Below are 20,480 nucleotides of genomic sequence, written 5' to 3'. Positions count from 1 at the left end.
AACCATTTCATCACACATATTATGTTTAAATTACATACAGTAGTGTTCAAGATCTCTGTTCTAGTTCATTCTACTTCAGCTTTTTTCCTACAAAAAGCTGCTTAAAATCCTAAGGCAGGAGTATGGCAATATGTCAGTGAAAGTCTCAGTGAAACACAGAATAAATTGGCTTGTTAAATCAATCCATTAAGCCTTCTGAAAAGACATCCCAGTATCAGCCAAGCACTATGTGTGGGACAATCAGATACATCCACACGTGCCTTTTAAGGGCTCACAGACTGCTTAGGCTAATACCATGTGCTTTGGGAATTGTCATGGCAACAGTGTATTTCCTTACAAATGGATCAGTATAGTAAACAGGCATATAAAACCCCCTTGTAGCCTGACAATAATGTTGCTTAAGCTTGCATGCCCTCCCTCAACGACACACAGAAGCAAGGGTGGTGGTGGCATGTGAAAAATCCACACACAAGGCAAAATCCTGTTAACAGGCATCTCGCACAGCACTGGGCGAGTGGATGGAGCAACAGCTTGGCAGCAGGGCTGCCTCCACACTCAGTCCACAGAATTCATGTGTGGAGGAATCATCACTATGTAGTACAAGAGTACTCAGTGAGCGCTTGCTGTTAATCACAAGATGGTTTGGGTTGGAAGGGGCCTTAAAGTTCATCCAGTTCCAACCCCTGCCACAGGCAGGGACCCCTTCCACTAGAGCAGCTTGCTCCAAGCCCCTGTGTCCAACCTGGCCTTGAACACTGCCAGGGATGGGGCAGCCACAGCTTCTCTGGGCACCCTGTGCCAGCGCCTCAGCACCCTCACAGGGCAGAACTTCTGCCTAAGCTAGTTAAGGCAGTGAGTAACGAGCTGTCAGAACCACACAGCAGTATGAAACACTAGTTAAAACTGGGCAAAACAAACAGATTGCCACCCGTGGTCTCAGATAAACAAATTTCTTGTCTCTGCTAAAATAAGTTAAGCCACATGGGTGTATGTGATCCACGTAAATGCTCACACATTTTCAGTAAACAGATTAAAAAACATAATTTGCACAAATATTCCCAAACTCCCTTTCTATCTCCACCTCAGTATCCATTTAATATTGTAACAGTCTTAGGAGTACAACACTGTATAATATCTTTTACACTGCCAAACCAGGTAAGTAAAAGGCTGTCTGCAACCTGTCAGGGTTTCTAGAGCTTGTGTCATTTTGCCTCTTTGCTATCAGACAAATGATATATAACTGTTTCATTGTACTCATCTGTCACTGAAAAAAATCAGCTTAATCCTGTATTTCCATGTTCAACTCTACTTTGGAAACAATGAAAAAGAGAGTGTTCTTGGTTTCAGTACTTCATCCCTCCTTGATTGCATATACAAACTTCTGCTTCGAAGACAACAGTCATCTCAATTATTAATTTCTCTACTAATTTTGACTGAGATTTAGAGCTGGAATAAGCAAAGAACTATAAAATGGCCATGTCTCAGTTAAATTCATTCCTGCTGAACCTGTGGCAATGATTTTGCCTGTCAATACCAGAAGCAGCAACTGGAACACTGGAAAATCCTGAAAACCATGGGCACTTTTCTAGCAGAAGAACTGTATATTCCAGCACATGCAAGCAGCAATGGCTTTAAAGCCTCAGCCACAATTCCAGATCTCTGACAATGAACAACCACCCAGCGAGCACCTCCATTCAAACTTAAAAATCAAGAAACTCTTGCAGTTTTACCCAGTCAGAGAGGAAAATGAATAGATGGCCCATGATCCTACCTGTGGGTCAGACAGTCGGGAAAGGTCAGGGTACAAGTAGAATTTTATCCCCTCGGAAGCACCTGGTAACGTTACTCCACGGATCAGGAGAATCATCAACATGATATAGGGGAAGGTGGCTGTAACATACACAACCTAGCAAGAAAAAGCAAACATTAGAAAAATATTTTCTTCCAACTGCAGAAAAACCCACCCAATTTCCACGTCCATTTTGCTCTTGGTTAAAAACCAAATCCTTTCTCGAAGAAAAGTGCTTTGGATGCCTTTGCTCATGCAGGTGAATTTTATCCTTCAATCTTCCCTTCTAAACTATGTCTTGTAGGAAAGGTCAACACATTTTTATAGAGAGATTGGCAAGTTCTCCAAGTATATTATTTGCTCTCTCTTGGTAGCAGGTGACCAGACATTAGACTCTAGTGTACCTGAACACCCTTACCACCTACTATTTCAAATACAGATACAGGGGAGTTACCTCATAATAGCAAGTAATTAATTGCATTCTATATATTTCATAGCAACATATGCAAGGAGTTCTCAGTCACCTAGTAATTACTAAACTGTCATCTGACAAGAGGGCTTTGCATGCCTGTGTTTGAGGAATAAACATTCTAGCAAGCCTAAAGGTTAATGCTCTGTACATCTATCTCCTTGCGATGTGCTGTAGCACCTTTCTCATGCAAAGCACCTTCAGGCACACTTTCTTAAGTGCTCAAGCTCAGCAACTTCTGTTTCCTTGTATATGGCCACACTTATTTTTTTTCCAGAAAAACTGAGCTTTTCTGGAAACCTGAAAGAAATCACATCTTTCAAAGACAGAGTTGAGCAGAATTGATCCCATTTTATGATCACAAACTGAGAACAGTATACAGCGATTCAAACTTGGAGATTGATTAAATTATAAATTCCATGTTAATATAAGTATTTCTTTTAAATAATAACATAAATTCCCTATAGCCATTCCCACCTGTGCAGAGTAGGTATAAAATATGCTCGTGAGGGGATAGTCTTATACATCTGCCTTGCACAAGTCAAAATCACTTAACAAGCTGCAAGAATGGGGAAAATGCTTCAGTAAAAAATACAACCTGTAGAGCCGTCCAAAAATATACATATATTCAAAAGTTCATTATCTCTCCCATGCCTATGTAAATGAGAGACATCAGAAAATGCACCCATGAAAGGATTTTCAAACACATTTTCATTCCTTAATGAAATCTGATTTCATCAACTGAAATCTGATTTGCAGGTGGTGCTGAGTATTTAACCCCAAGCACAAAATCACCTCATGTGTGCTCAGCTGGTACACTCAGAAGTGAAGGAACTTAAAATCACATGGCAGATCTTCAAATAAGTCCAGCTGCTCAAGACAGACACTGCCCTCTCACTGACCTACCTTTCTAATACAGGTAAGCACCTATATATCTTTCAAGTGTCTTAGCCCTTTTGAAAACACAAATCATGATTTTCCTAGGAAAAGGAGACAACCATTGTATTCCCATAGGTCTCAGAAGCCTGAACTGATGAATTCATAGGTCAATAAGCTCTATCCTAGTGCTTACATTTACTGTAACTGACTCAGTGCAAATGTAAACCGATAGGACTGGCTGTGTTTAAGTACACCTTGTCTCAAAGAGATTGCTCTCCATGTTTTGGTTTCAAAGGAAAATAGATCATCAGTTACTGAGAAGTAAAAACAAAACATACAGAATGGATACGGTCCTGCTCTAAGCCTTATGTTGGGCGGAAAAGATGGAGGAGCCAGCCTCTGGCTTTCATGCCTCTGTATTAAACTCTTTGCCAGCTATTTTTACTACTCCTTTTAAATCAATAATTGCTTTTAATAGAGGATAGTCAGCAGACATTTACATTTGATGACATAGAAGGCATTGCACCTGAAAAGCTGTTATCACATTAAAGAGCATTTCATTGCACTGTGCTTTATTAACTCTGCCAGCTTGCAGCCTGCTATCTCGCACAACCTGCTGCTGCCTTCAAATATTTTCATCAGTAAACAGACTGCAATTTTGTACAAGCAGATTTCTTCCCAGGTTCCTTTGGATGTATATCTTCACTCAGCTTCATCCAGGAAGAGCTGAAATCACTCCCTTATGCCAAAGAAAGATCAGATAGAGGTATCCCTGAAGAGGAGTCTGTAATCCTGCAGCAGCTCTCTAGGCTTGTAGAGTTATACTTCAGGATTTTCTGTTTGCTTTTCACATGTCTTCCATGGCTCATCCATGTCTGTTACTAACACTGTTGCAGGTAACAGAACCACAGCCTCTAGTGAACATTTGATCATGAGGGCAGTTGTGCTTTAGAGGAATGAGGACTCGCCTTCCCTTCTGGTTACCATGCACAAAGAGGATATATATAGAGTGCAACTGGCTCAGTATTTCTGGCAGTAAAAACTAATGCAGTTATTGAGAACAACAAAAGAGATACCAAGGAAGCATGTGTGGGGAAGATACACCCTTCCTGAGCCAACTGGCATTTTTGACAATTCATTGGTGTTGGTGCTCATGCAGGTCAGGAGGTTGCTAGAACTGCCAGCTTCTTCTGTACTGCAAGAGGTCTGCAGTGTGTTCAGAGAGGGGAGAGTGGCCACCCCTTGTAGGCTGAGCCTAGGCTCACCATTGCTTTCAGTGCATCAGTTGCTCATTTTATTATGCTTCTCAAGAGCTCAGGAGGTGAGGGAGGATGGGGCATTGTAGAAATCAAATGCCATTATTAATATCATCATCACATCTGTAGGCATTAAAAGTTTCCTGAATTGTTTTCTTTCAACACATCAAACCTCTCTGAATATAAATGTGAACGCAACTGTTTCTAATTACACTGCATCCTGTTTTAATTGACTTTAATTGCTTGGTATGTTAATTTGCATTCCAATGCTCAAAATGCTTTTTTTAAACCCTTGTCAGGACGATGCCAGTGTTTAAGCAGTTGGAAACAAAATACAAATTTCTGGCATGCTAGATTTTGCATCAAGTTCTGCTATTACATATCATTGCAAGACAAACTTACAGAGATATTTAGACATATAAGTATGTGAAGAGGCATCTACTGGGACATCTTACAGTGCTTAAGCATACTTAGGTGTTTAGCTGAAAGTACATGAAGACCAAAGACTGAGAACAGATATGTCATTGACTGACATGAGCTTTAAGTACTGAAGTATTCAAAGTAAGTTAAGACCAAGTATTGGAACCTTAAATAGCAAAATCTTAAGAGACTTACCAAGGTGAGTTATAAAGATATTTAGGAATCTATGCAATGGTTTCAGAGCAAGGCACCACAAAGGTGTTGAGAACTGAACTAGCTGCCAGTTTGTGCCTTTTCATATTTCAGTACCTTTAAAGCACAAATACGGTGCATAGTTCAAAGTTGGCTACTGGGCCTGTTGAAATTCTTGTCCTAAATGAAAGGGCTGTTTTCTGAACATTCTGGCCAGATCATGCTGCAGAGGTTCAAGTGAAGGTGACCTGGCTTGTGAGAAAATGTAGGAGAAATACGTGATAAAGCTGTTGAGAATAAGGAAGAAGCCCTGTGTGCAATGAACTGAGGCACAAACCCACAGGCTTCTCCAACTACAGCTGCTACAGACCTCACCAGCCTGATATTCAGACAATACCTCACAGCAGCTTTGTAGTGGGGTGTGCCAGGAAGCAGTGAACTTTAATCCTTTGCTTGGCTCTTACTGAGAACAAAACAGAACTTGGATTCAATTAACAGAACTTCACTTTCTGAGCCTAGGAAGCTAAAGGAATACTTTCCTGCAAGCTGGGATGCTCAAGCTTGTTTGCACTATAATGAACCAATTGCACTTTATGAATGGAAGTGTTTAATTTCACTTGATCCTTCAGAAAATGACTGGCTTGCTAATCCCCTCCCCATAAAGTCTTCTATTGCCCCAGCTGAGTTTTAGAAGAGTTATAAGGAAAATAAAGCCTGAACGCTGCTCTGCCTATCACTACCTTGCATTTAGTGTTCTTAGCCTATTGGCTTGGCATTTAGCCTATTTATGCAGTTGACACTGTGACCACAGAGAATTATACTGACACCACCAACATCTTTCTTTCAGGGGAGACTGCTGAGCAGTCTTCAGATGTCTGTGACATACAAGGTTTGTCTACACAGGACAAAGAGAAGCAAATTTTGCCCATGCTGCAGTGTGGAGAATCACCTTGGGAACCAAAATTTCACTACTTGAGTGATGTGACAGGGAAAAGAGTCATTTTTATCCTGCTTTACAGTGTTGCTGCAGAAGGGCCTGTTAGTACAAGTATGGAAATCCAGTTATCTTACCACTCTGGCAGCTCTGGTGGTGATGTAGAGACATCCAGGTATTGACAATTTGGGCATCATTTCCATCAAGATTTAAAGAAAATATAAGGAAGAGTTCTCCATGCCACAACTAACCCAGGCGTCCTGACTCCACTAATCACTTTCCAGCTTCACAAATTCTAACTCCCTAGATGTTAACAGCAAATGATAACACAATAAAAGATTTTCTTTTTCAACTACCATGGTAGATTGTGAAATTTCCTACACAGCACTGGCTGAAAAAGTCTTTTGCTGATTTGACTCTGCAGTATCTACAAATGACAATGGAAAAGAGATATTTTGAACATTGACTGGATTTATGAGAAAAAACTGTATGGAACAGTGTAAAGCAATGACAGATGAATCAGAAAAGTATGTCAATGGGGGGGAGGGGAATTCTAAATCTGTCTACATTTTAAAGTTTAATTTCATCTGCAGAAAAATAAACCAAACCAAAACCCCATCAGAATCCCAGATGAGTTGATTTGTATGATGTATGCTTGGGATAGCAGGAGAGAGATAAAAATCATAGAATCAACTAGGCTGGAAAAGACCTTTAAGACCATCAGCCCAACTCTTACCCCAGGAATGTCAAGCCCACCACTAAACCATGTCCCTAAGGGCAAACTGATCTCCCCTCACGGCTGCCCCTTGTGATCTCCAGTCACAGCCACCCCCCCAGTGGCCCACACTGTATAGCTGCCACTGCTACCCCTCATGGCCACCCCTCATCTCCCCTCAAGATATACCCTCATAGTCCACAGCTGCCCCTGCTCTCCCCTCGTGATCTCTCCTCACCCCTCATGGCTGTCCCCCCTTATCCCCTCATAATCTTCTCTCACCCCTCATGGCTGCCCCTCTCCCCCTCCTGCCAACTGATGCCCCTGATATGCCCCAGTACTGTCCGGAACCAGCAAAAGGTTGATTTTTCTCATTTCTCTGTGTGTTTTATACATTTTATCCAGCACCATCTTCAGTTTACCTCATTTGTTTATCCACAGAAGAAAATCTGCTCCAGAATCATCTTGTGAACCACCCTTACACAGATTGCTCACAAACTGCAACAGTTCTTCTAAGCTACTAATGAATGACGTGTGAGTGCAGAGAGTTTCACCTGAAGTACAGAGAAGTTCAAAAACTAACAGGCAAGAAAATTCAATGAGATTTGAAAGGTAAGAAATAAGAATCAAAGGGGAAAACTTCACTGGGCATGGAAAATGAGCTAGAAAATAGGGGGTGGGAGAGGATACTTAATGAAGGTATGCAAGAGCCTTGTTAAATGCCCAGTGATCACAGGAAGCAGGAGATTCTACATAACACAATAACAGAAAGGAATAAACTCTTCTAATACCACATCCCACTGAAGTCATTGGCTGGGACACAGGAAAATCTCTATCAAGCAGAGCTGTGCAAGTCCTTATTTTTATCCTCTTGGTGGTGAATGCAATGAATAAATAAGTAAATGATAGTCTGAGTCAAGCTGAAACAGTTTTCTCTATAATGAAATGAAAACTCAACTCCAATATTCATGTTGAGTCAATATGAACAAATTACATTCTATTCTGGTTTGGTTTGGCATTCTTTTTACTGTATGGGTGGAAGGGAGATCTCTTTCAAATGAAAAATGCTTTAACAAGCCAAAGTCATTATTTAAAAGCTTCAATATTAAAAAATGGGTGAAAAATGTGTTTTTCCTTTTTTTTAAGCAAGACTTGTTCTTTATATTGGGTGTGATTTTATCAATTCTGCAGCACTTCCCAAATTCCATTTCAATAGCATATTCTGTGCTTGTAAAATTGCCTACTTGTCAAAAGTTCCAAAAGGAGGGTAGGAGAAATGTGGTGGAAGTTTTGACTCAGTGCTGAGGACTCTAGTACTCTAATAGCTTCACCAGGCCAATCCAGAATACAGCTAAAAGTAGAAAGCAATGAAGTTCCACAGCAGACAACACAAATGCAACTGCAGCAGCTCACATCCCTGGCTGAAGTGAGCCAACAATTCACTTGGATGATGAGCTATTTCTCCACATAAATATTCCTTAAGCAGCATCAAGTTTTCTAAAGATGTGTTATTTGAAATGATTTCCCAGCTAATTACCACAGCTGGCTTTGTTTCCAGACTGCCCAGGCCCATTAAGTCCTAGAGCAGTCATTTCTGCTATAATCACTCTTCAAGTTTGTTGGTTGTTTTGATGGCACATCCAAGCCTCATATTTAAGCAATAAAATGTACCGCCTAGATCAAACGCTTAGCTAGATTTCCATGAATTTGGGTAAAAATGCCCTAATTTAACAGATACTGCTGCTCCAAAATATTCATTAGACTACCAAGAGAAACCAAACAGAAATGTTCATAAATACGGCCTGAGTGATTTCAAGATCTGTATCTTGGAACATCGTTGTATCTACACTGCAGAACTGTTGCACTTCACACTACACCCGCAGCAACACTCCAGGTCCATGGTTATCCCCACTTCTCAACTCTGTGTTCGAATACAATGAGAGGCTGCAAAGTTTCCCACATCTCCTTCACAAAGACACCTTGCTATATGAATAGAAGGGAGTTGCAGCGATGCTGCAGCGACTGCCCAATCCATCCGACTGGAAAAAACAGACCAACAAGTTTATTCTTGGAACAGAAGTTTCTCTCTGAACAGACATAATCAGTAAAGTCCAACCATAGGCACCAGAACACATAGAAGTGCCTATATAACATGTAGAAACAGTTAATTTTATTACATTATGGAAGTCCATTCTGTGAGCTGCATTTAAGCCCTAAATAATCATAAATGCAGATAACCAGCTTCTTTCTTGAACTGGCCATATTCATGCACAGCTTAATAATGACCTATTCCAAACAATGAGCCAACAGCTGCTAAAAAAGTGGGACTGACCCTAACAGATGGCTTGGATCCTGCAAGTATGTCTTTAGAGCACAGTTCCATGTATTTCAAGAATCCATTCTAGTCTGAACAGACCTTGGTCAAAGTCATTGTAAAATTTGGTTCAGAGTATGATGAGAAGAGACTCAGTCTAGATTAAGGCTCACAGGAAAGGATTGCATGGTTCCCCTAAGTTTACACAGGTCTACAGTAGGTTCTGGAGACTCTGCTCTGCAGTGCATAGGAAGATTCACTGGTGAATCTACACAGTGCTGACCTTGCTGACTTGCACAGTGACACAGCCTGAACTGGAGACCTGAGAGACAGTCATGCTGTTTCACCAATGCCACTACATCTTTTTACTGTGATTAAGAGCCAAAGGAGGAGAGCAGGAAGACTTACTTCCTAGATAAATACCTATAGCAAATACAACTCGGAGAAATCTCAGGAACTTGCATCCTCCCAGTGCTGCTGTTCCTCAGTCTCCAAAATAACAGTGTCCAAACTCAGCATTCACCCTACACTTACAAACTGCCTGATTGTCCTCAGAAGAGTTATGTTGATAAAAACAGTAAAGGATGTAACAGTTCTAAACACTAACATGCCTAGAGCGTGCTATCCATTTGTCACATTGCTGATGTATAGTTAATACACTGCCAACACAAAAATCCTAACAGTTGTAAAAAAAAGAGCACTACCATTTGGCAAACAGAAACAGTTCTACCAGTGTAAACACAAAAGAAGCAGTCCAATGACAAAAGCAGGGTATTATTGCCACTAGTAACTATGGGGTGTGGTAGTGGTGGGTGTTTGGGGTGATTTTTTTACCCTGAAGAGGCTACTGATTTAAATTCATTATTTTTTCTTCACCATAATGGGGCCAGCCTCAAACCAGAATGACAAATGAAATACTGGTATCCTATAACTATGAATATCTAAAAGAATAAGGTTAATGTATTGTTTTGGTTCAAATTCAGTGCACACAGAAGACCTGTCCTGTGACTGTGGTCAGGGAGAGGAGGGATGATAGTGAGGAAGCAAACTTCAGCATCTTGGATAAGCTCATTACTGCAAGCAAAGTGTTCATGTAGAGCTGCCATCAAACAGGGAATTTGCAGAGCCACAAATATCTCTAAATCAAAGACTGCTATTTAATCAAGTAAAAGGCAACTTTAGAAATCAGTCAGGAAGAATTTTAAATATAAATTAGGACTAATTAATCAACTGAGGGTTTGGTTGGTTTTTTGGGGGTTGTTTTTTTTTTTTTCATTTGAAAAGGTCTTTAAAAAGTTGAAGCTTTTCTAAATCAAAGCTGTTATTTTTCAGAACCTTCCAGGGTTTTCAAACTTCTGCATGCCATCTAGTTTGCCTTTATACACAACGAGCCAGATAAACAGATTAGTTACGTATATGCAGAGAAACCTTTAAATATGGGGTGACTGTACAGTCCCATTCCTATGAAAATAATTCAGAGCCGTTCAGAATGATCCCATACTGGATTTCCAGTTTTGTTACTGAATTTGAGTCAGGCACAAATGGGGAACGGATAAGGCACTAAATGAATTTGATTTCTTAGCTGCTCTAGACACGCCTTTCAGCGCTCACTGAAGGCACCAGTCGTTAGGGTCTGACATGTTCTAAAAATGCACAGAAAGATGCCAGGGTCAGAACAGGACAGGAAATTATCTTTCCTGTCACACAAAAATTTGTGAGACCTTAATTCTGCATGGGAATGGACACAACATTTTTGGTCCACTGATTCCTCTGATCTAGTGAACAGTAAATATCTGGTTTGTCCTCTGACTGATTTATGAAGAAAATCTGTGTTTTCCAGATGAGCTTATGTAATTACTAAGTGCTCTGAATCACAGACTGGTTTGGGTTGGAAGGGACCTTAAGGCTCATCCAGTTCCATCCCCCTGCCATGGGCAGGAACACCTTCCACTAGACCATGTTGTCCAAGGCCCTGTCCAGCCTGGCCTTGAACATTGCCAGGGATGGAGCATTCACAACTTCCTTGGGCAAATAACAACTAGTTTCAGTGTATTAACATTTTCCAGTGAAATAGAGCTTTACCAGAACAATTCTTATCTCCAGCTTAGACTGCTGCTTGATTTTCCTCACCTGTCTTTAAAAAGAACACAAACCAACACACACACACTACCACTCCCGAATGAACACCACCACTAAGTCAAAAAAAGGTCAACATGCAGTCTGGAAAGCAGATAAAATGCTATCTACCAAAAGGATTAGTAGGTAAAGTTTTCTAACTAGAACTCTTACTCCTTCAAGGTAGCCACAAGAGGTAAAAGATTCCAGTCAGCAAAGGTGGATATAGCAACCAGAGTAACCTGTTTGCCTTGACTGTGAAGGGGGTAAGCAGCAAATCAGTCCCTGCAGCCACCATATGAGAAGTCATCGAGTAAATGCATGACTACTTTAGAAATTTTACAGGACTGTAAACATCAAAACCAGGAAACATCAATACAAGAGGAACAGGAATCATCAATACAATAGGAATTTCCCTAGAACTTTGCACCAGAACGAGTCACAAATGCACCTCTTTTTCCTATGTAGGCTATCAATCTTCCAAGCATGCAATCAGATGCATTAGTGGCCATCCCTAAATGATTTATCAGTCAACTCTTCACAGTTTTCTGAAAGTACTGCAGCATTATAGAATCTTGTGCAATAGATGGGGGGGGGGAAGTAAAGATTTGTAAACGAGGAAAAGGACATCCCACTAGCTCTCATACCTCTTCTTTCTTTTGATAACTCTTCTTATCATGAAACTGTCCTGTGTATTATACTTGTAGATGACATTTAAAGGTCCCTTCCAACCAAAAACCCCACTCTACGATTCTATTGAGAAGTTCAGGACATTTCTAGGATAATAAAAAGCTTGTAATTTATTATTGAAAATTGTAAAATATTATTGAAAAAAGGTGTGGGTTTGTCTACAGACAAATTTCTATCATCCACTGAGGAATATAGGCCCTTATCACCATGGTGACAGCTGAGCAATGTATTCATCATAAGGCATTTTCATTACTACTTGCGTATTAAGTATAATAATTACAACAGTAAAGTAATAAATAGACTTGACACCTAAACTAATAAGCATCCTTATCATTCAGACCCTAATTCTCCATATTTTCATTCCCTATGGCTACTCCATTTATTGTAATGCAGTTAGTCAGATCTTTATTTTACTTAAAGGCTTATTGCACTGTAACTTCCCTACTAAGCAGCCTCTAAACCTAGCCCCTAAATCACCTCTAGGCTGACTTGTAGGACACTGATCTGACAGCCTGCTGCAATTTAATTGTGGGTTTGAGCCGAGTGTCAACCTGAGAAGAAGAGGTGACATGATGCATGGGAAAAATGAGAGGAATCACATGATAAAGGCATTGGGCTGCAAGGCAGTGTGATTTCAGAGTATGCTACTGCTACAGACTTATTTTTGTGTCTTAGACAAACGCTTTGATCTCTCTTCTCTCCCTTCATCCCTTGAGTTCAATGGAGCTCTCTGACTGTCTGCTATGTGGGTGTAAAGTCAAACTCTTTGGGGAATAGAGGCATCTCGCTGTGTTCATCCAAGCCTTGGTACACTGAGATTCTAACCTCAGAAAGGCACTCCAGGAACAAGTGACACACAAACTAAACCGCAGAAGTACTTCCTGACCTGGACTATGGCTAGTTATTTCAGATAGCAGTGAACACAATATACATCCACAGGAAATAACTAAGCTTTTATTACTGTCAAATCTCTCTGTCAAGACTGCTGCAGCAGTGCCTTACACTCCCTACATGACACAATCAAACAGGACATTTTGAGGTTTCTTCTTCTCTCTTTTAACCACACCACTTTTTCAATTGTCCAGTAGCAGAAGTGAATAGCAGGAGCAGCAGCCAACTCGCTTCTCAGCGATGTGTTTTAGTTACCAACACAGCGCCAGCAGCTGCCTGAAGCCACTTTTGTTGCTCATACAGCAATTTATTTCATTAAGCTTTCCCATTCTTAAGTGTGCGGGTCTGCATTTGGGTTCAATCTGTGTCAATTGACCCTGGGGTGGGATACTGAATTAAAGTTTGTAAATCTCACAAGAACAGCCTTGTAAACAAAACTTGTACTTCACAGACATCTTTGCACTCTAGATAAAGCCAAAAATCTGGCCTATACTGACCACAGAAACTAAGCAGACTGTCTTTCCACTGGCAGGGATTTGCTATAATACTAACCTTTGTGGATGGATACCTATAAACTGGTTTGTAAATTGCAAAGAATGAGCCAGTCTTGAAGCTATATAGATTAGCACTAGCTGAGAACAAACTATCTGTGTGAGAACAGGGGCTTCTACTTCAGCTGAAGAGATACAAAACCAAGGCATCACTACCAGAGTCATTGTTACAAATGGATACCAGCTCTCAGGGTTCTGTACTTGAGTTGAGGGACCAAGGAGATATTTTGTATGCACTTGCTGAAGAAAAGGTGCAAGTAATATTCCAAATACATACACTAAAATCCAACAAAACCAATATCCTTAGTGATTTCTGTGTACACATAAAGAGACAAGGACATGGGTGACCACACAACCATTTCTGTAACATGAAGCCTCAACAGTTATAAATCACAGGCACAAGCAGTTCATCATGCACCTGGAGAGTAATGCTTTAGCCCTGACGCATGTGCATCAACAGTGATCACAGTGACAAGAACTTATACTTTGGCTCCTGGTTGATGTTCTTCTGTATGGCATTTATGGTTTTGGGGTGGGGGATAAGGCAATTGGTAAGGAAGGGCAATTTCTGTGAAAGGAGAAATGAAACATGAGAAGGTCACCTAGGAGTGAGTGACTGAAACTATTGCATTGCCGAAGTATTTTCTCATTGGGTCAGTGTATTTATTTTTGATAATGGGCTAAAAGTGTCTGTTAAACTCAATGGAAAAAAAATAAACCTGTTTGTGCTACCTTTATGCAATCAATGCATTTCTCCTATAGAGGTGTCTCAATGTTAAGCTGTGCCTTTTGGCACACAATGTGCCTTCAATTTTCTAGCAAATTTCACTGCGTTACTGCTGCAAATATGACAGTAGGCTTCCACTGCCCTCCCCGTACATTAGGTTGACAGATCAGGCGATTTCTCAGCCCCAAACCTCTTCCATCTGCTGTGCCTGAGTTGTGTTTCAGTGCATTGAAACACATTTTTGACTTGCTTGGGCTGTGGACCAGGGCTTAGATCCAGTCTAAGTAAGTATTCATACGAAAGTGGACCACTCCTGTTAAGATGAGGATGGGAAGGAATGAAATCGTGAAGGCAGGATTCTGATTTAGGTTTATTATTCGGTACTTCCCCCAGATGCCAAATAGAAGTTCAGCAAAACCACTGAGAGGCACAAAAAAATCTCCTTTCTTCTTTTATAAAGAAATCTGAGGTGTCCTTACATGCTCAGTGCACAGGAGAGTGGAAAAAATATTGCAGTAGCTGTTTTAAAACCTCACACAGAGGAGGCGGAGAGCAGGAACTCTGCATGCATCTCATGAATGTTCTACTTTCCCCCTTTGAATACAGAGATCAGTCTTGGACAGAGTGTTAAAGCCTTGCCATGAAGGGCTATTCTTTGCTATTACTTCAGGCTAAAACAAAAGACACTTCAGGAGATACAATCATTGCTGCCTATTTCCTTTTCCTGAGCTCCTACAATGGGCCCCAGTTCTTTTTTTTTTTTTTGTTTCCTTCCACACATCTTTCTCTTATTTTTTTCTTCTGTCCTTTTACTCTTTCTTTCTGCCTCATTGAATCCATTAAGGCCTTTATATAGTCTGCTATTGAGGAATAAATTTTTTGGGGGACTAGTGACTGAGTTTTAACTGCCGGCAAGTGAGGCTTAACTCCTGATGGGAGGGCAGAGAAAATAATGAGTAAAAAGTATGAAAGGTCCATCTCTGAATTTGGGGTCTCTGAGCACAGTGGATACCTTGCAGTGCCTTGCTGGTAATCAGCTCACAGAAAAGGAACATCCTAATCCTAGCCATTTTTCCACCTCTTTCACGCATTAGTCTTGATACACTGTGTTATCTTTCTGCTCATGTTTCCAACCAGATCAATATACTCCTTTCAAATATCTTCCTTGGTTTAGGTCCACATGCCAATCTTTTGTGCACAACTGTAAGTCAGAAGACGCTCTGACACCAACAAGGATGTACTGCTATGAGAGATGTAAAACTGGGTCCTCTCTCAATTACTACAAAATTATCCACACTCAGAAATGTAAGCAGTGTTCAGGTCTGCAAATAGTGTGATAAACTATTTCAAAGACACTAAAGCTAGACTCAAATGAATGCACTGCAGTTTACCCCAGAACCAGAACAGACCTGCAAGAAAACTGAAAAGCCTTCTGCTCTGGGGTGGCAAACCAGGTTTTATAGAGGTGTGCAATGCAAGAGAATCAAGGGAGCTGAGAGGGGCCAAGCAGAAACCCATCTGAGGAGAGAGGAAGAAAATAAACCCATGGCCCTATTAAGCCTAAGGAAAGAGGTCTGTGTAAAAACAGGCTAGCTTAAGAAGGTGTACATAGGCTGGCAGAGAGGCTGCTGGCCCTCTCTGCCTTTCCTGTGGTGGGAAGCTCTGTGGAGTCAAGCTTTTGCCATGGGGATCCATTCTATCAGTGATGGCCTTGGCAGATGTACTGCAAAATCTAAGACTTGGAATGAAGGGGAAAAGCCTTCAAATCTTGAAGTTCTGAGTCACTGCTACATAAAATTAAAACATCTCAACTATCTGAGAACCTGATGAATCGTTCACAGAATAAAGAATGAGCTGGGGGGCAGAGGGGGAGTGTTTGAGAATAATTTACTATTAATGTGCCCTCTTGTTTCCAGCCTGGATAATGAAGTTATCTGGGAGATGAACAAGGAAACATCCATAAATCATCCATCATGCAGGTGGAGGAGGAAGCAAGCCTATGAAAAGCAAGGGAAGGGGGGGACATGTAGAGTTCAACAGTGAGAGATGACACTGCACTCAGGCAGCCAGAGCCTGAGAGCTTCCATGTTCCATTTTAAACTGTTCATACAAATTCTGTGGTTTTCCTCAACAGAAAAGTGAAAAATGAAGTGTAACCATCAGTTAAACATGTTTACAGCCTTATTTTATTCTTTGTTTTCTAGTAACGCATAGCAAGGAATTTGATTTGTTGAAATAAATTCTCAGCAGCTCAGATGTCTATTTTGTACTGAACTGTGCAGGCTATTAGAATTGCAGCTTGGGCCAGAAGGTCTTCAGCAGCAACACAAAGTGAGAAAAGCACCTTCAGTTCAACTCTGCTAACATAGGGATGCTAATTAAATACATTGTAGTACATTTCATTGGCCATTTTATTTATTCATTATGAATGGCTTTATAGTTTTCAGTGATTGCTTCCTGCCTACGACATTCACAAATTAACAATAACGCCAAAACTACTTACCAAGCCACTTCTCTAATACTGTTAATAGCCTTATGTCAAGATGCCCCAGTCAAACAGGCTGTTTTCTCTTATCTCTGGTCTTTTAACACATAGAATAAATATAGACTTCCACACAATTTCTTGACACTTCAATGGCCTTTCATTGCTCTCAGCTCAGCAAATCAAACTGATCAGTGGAACTAATTCAGAAGTAAGGAACAGCACAGCATTGCAAAGGACAACAGCCATGCAGTTACAAAGTGAATTTCACAAAGTCCAGCTTATCGCTCACAGCTATAAAATGCACTTAGCAGCATTTACGTTGAAGCAGCACTATGTTGAAGTCTTACATGTAAAGGGGAAATAAAACACTCAAACCAGAAAAAAAGTGGGAGCCCATATGGAATCTAACCATGTTTACCAAACATGTAGAATTACACAGGCTGCTATCAGAACTGTTAAGCAGAAAAGAACTATGGAGAACATTACAGGTTACAACGCTGTACACATACACAGGAAAAATAAAACACCGAGTAGCATAACAGCAAAATAACAAGTTATGCCATTACTTACACTAATTCAACCCAATATCCTGCTTACTTGTGGTAGGCAAAACAGTTCTGCTGCTCCTTCCCAGAAAATAAAGCTCTCCACTTCACTAAGGTGTTTATAACTTTTCCTATCATATCATGGTAGAAAGGAAAATATTTTATATAAATAATGAATGTGACAAGTAAAAAAAACAAGAAAAATAGAACTCCAAGTGTCTCACACTTTGATGTTTATACCTAATAACTACATCACCAAGAAAGCTTGCAAGGTCATTCCTAATGGTTTACAATGAGGACCTACCTGCAAATCATTTTCTTAACCCAACAGTATCCTTTTTAGAGATGCAATAGATGGTATAAGGCTATCCAATAGTAAATTAGGAGTAAAGTCATAAATGTTTCATGAGGAGCTACTGTGTAATCATTAATCTATTATTTTCTGACTTGCAGGACTATTTAATCAAGCGTCTTTGACAACTCATGTTTATTTAGAGAGGGTAGCTATAGCAATACTTTTTCTTATGTAGCACTTCAACAGATGTGAGCACAGCAATACTTTTCAGCAACGCTTTCTGTGCTATGGTTAACACTGTATCTAGGTAGTGAAAAGGGGTAGCAAGCGATAAACAGAACCATATTAATGTTTTCTAGCATGTTTTCAAGTCAAAATTTGATGAGACAGCATGCAAGGCATTTTCAAAGTTGACTATGATCTGAAAAGCCACGCAAATTTGGTTTAGAGCAACATCCACAGGTTTTTACAGGGGACACAGCCTCTTAGCTCTGGGTCTACTCTAGATTGTTTTGTAGACACTTGATACATATGAGGAGTTGATGGGTTTTGCACGTTCCTGTGCCAAGTCAGGACAACACTCCTGACCTTGCTGTTCACCACGGTCTACTTTTACTGGCCTCTCCTTCTGTCGTAGCTTTAAGGCATATCAAGTGGAGAGACAGCATAAAGTTAATACAGTAAGAATAGGATGATGTTGGACTCAAAGAAACTCAACAGAGAGTAGGAAGAGATCAAAAGATTCAGAAGTCAGAATCAGACAGAAAAATATTTGGTGATTACTGAGTATTTAGTGCATACTGAAGCCTATCTCTGTGATACTTGAATTAGCTCCAGAAAATTTTGAAGAATGGACTTCAAATCTTATATGAGATTTGTCCCTCTTCTAGATGATCCTGAAACAAAGTCAGAAGGATTTCTGACCACATACTGGCCAGCACTAATGAAGAAGTACAAAAACACTGTGGAATGTGATAACATTATGAAATCATTACTTAGTCATATTTTTCCTCCTTTTGCTTTTGAATTTCTCATTCAAAGATCCTGCATTTGGTATATATGCTACGTTTTAAACGTGGAAACTAAGATACAAATAACTTCAGCTCTCAGATCGAATAATTAATGGCAAGAAGCTGGCACAAATGTGTTTCTCCTGAAAACCACCTACAAGTCTTGGAATGGAAAACTAAAATGTTTTGTGAGAAAGTAACTACTTTCAAGAACAGTAACAGGAAAGTTTGAAGCATCTCGTTAAGAGTGTCACAAGCACTTCATTTGGAATTAAACTTTATGTTAGATTTAACGTATTTAATAACTTAAAATATTAAATATTCATAATATGAGCAGATGAGTTCTGTGGTAGTGCTGCTTGGAGAATGATGGCTTTATTTGATGACAGCTTTTTTTTCCACCATGCATTAGGATGCAGACTAAAAAGAGGAGAAGAGCAAACCAACCTCTTGAATATTTCACAGAACACAGCTGTGTGAAGATGGTAGGTCTCTCCCACCCCTTCTCCATTTTGTCTCTTTTCGTTTCCCCTCTCCTCTTTCCCTCTAGCTATTCAGACATCTTCCTTTGAAAATGTTTCCGTTTTCAAGGTTCCCATCACCATTCCAAGGTGATAAATCTTTAAGAAGTTTTATACTTTGAATAAATGTGTTATTTCATTGAAATTATTCAATCCAGTTAAAGTGCATAGGAAATTTAAGAGGCTACCTAAGTCCACTTTTAATACTATGATAAAAAACTCTACATCAATTTTAGATGTTTCCTGGAAATGTGCATATAACAAATTCAATCTAGTGCGAAGGGCTACAACTGCATTGAGCTTAAATATGAACTTTTTAAGTGCCAGTAAATCAGAATTGGAAACTCCAGCCCAGAGGACTGCTCTGTCATCTGTATTTCAGAGCATTTTATTCCTTTGTAGCATCCAGCATGCCTGACTGGTACATCTTTGTTTAGGTGGTCTGGGAAGGCAGTGATATAGCACAGACTTCCAGTGGCTTTGGCTGTAAGAAGTGGCAAATGTAAGAATATTAAAATTCTTAAATACCTCTAAACAGTGAACTTATATCCAGAAAAAAAAAATAAAATGTAGCAACGGAAACCAATTGGAGTGTCACATATTCAGCTAGTAAAAAGCTAAAAAACTTTCCTTACTAATTCCAGGAACAGAACTGGAAGAAGAAATGATCAGTATTGGCTATGAAAGATCCTTGCAGCATGTTTCCTGAGAAGCAGTGGAGCCAGAACTCCTGCCTGTGGTACACCACTCTACAGTGTAAATATGCGATAATCTACTTCTTATTGACTCTGATCTAATTTTTTCAAGCAACCTATTAAGCTGAATATTGGGCATTAATTCCATTTTCTGTGCACTTCTGTTGCACAACCACTAGTTATTTCTGCTTAGTGGAAAAGCTTATCATCCTGTTTCAAAGGGGCAAAGCAAGTATCTCTCTCTCAGGCTTATTCACCTAACCTCATCAGAAAGGTGGTTATCAAAATCACACTGAAATGAAATAAAATCAGATTTATTCCACCTAGCAGTAAGCTGAGGTTTTAGCTAAGCTACCAGGGAAAACAGACAAAAAGGAGTCAAACAGCTCAATTTCACTTTAATGACTTCCAAAATACAAAACTTGTTTCTGAGGAAATGGTATAAGCTGAAGGAATTTCATGTGACTATATATGAAGAACAATAAAAAGCTGTATGTAAACCACAGAAACGTAAGATATACCCTTCCCACAATCACCAGCCCCTCTTCCTATCAGGAAATGATTTCTACCAAGGCTGTTTTTCTGGAGTACAGGGCAGTTTTGCACAACTTTGCACGCACACAGGCATGTGCATTCACAGTACATGGTTTTTCCTCCACCCTTGGGCCAGATTATACTATGGTAGAATAAATCTCCATCTTCAGACGTTCTTTCTGATGGAAAAAAGAAAATTAGTTTTGCTCAGTTTCATTTCTTCACTGAGAGCTGTAGCTCCTTAGAAAACTCTAAACCACTTTCGTACCTCCCTGGAGTGCATGCTTCAAAGGCATGTGGACATTTATCTTGTCATTCCCTTATATCACCTTTGCTTTTCCCTATTTCTCTCTTTAGGGTTTGTTGTGGTTTTTTTTTCCCCTTCTTTCCTCTAAACTATTCATGCCTATATGTATCCCTAGACAGTCTGTCTCAGCAGTTCTCCTGCAATGA

General features: G+C 40.0%; 1 protein-coding gene across 4 annotated transcripts in view; it reads right to left on the bottom strand.

Moving 5' to 3' along the window:
• The window catches only part of SLC6A11 (solute carrier family 6 member 11), a 110,263-nt gene that overhangs the window by 40,544 nt on the left and 49,239 nt on the right, over positions 1-20,480 (bottom strand). For all 4 annotated transcript variants that reach the window (XM_061472941.1, XM_061472944.1, XM_061472940.1 and 1 more), the window contains one exon: positions 1,772-1,906. In XM_061472941.1, coding sequence (XP_061328925.1) covers positions 1,772-1,906 — 135 coding nt within the window. The remainder of the gene's footprint in view (positions 1-1,771; positions 1,907-20,480) is intronic.

Source organism: Pezoporus flaviventris, unplaced genomic scaffold (genome assembly GCF_033815535.1).
Source record: "Pezoporus flaviventris isolate CSIRO_AGI_PZ_B2104156 unplaced genomic scaffold, CSIRO_AGI_Pfla_v1 ptg000073l, whole genome shotgun sequence".
Lineage (NCBI taxonomy): Eukaryota > Metazoa > Chordata > Aves > Psittaciformes > Psittacidae > Pezoporus > Pezoporus flaviventris.
This window is presented reverse-complemented; position numbering and strand designations above follow the sequence as displayed.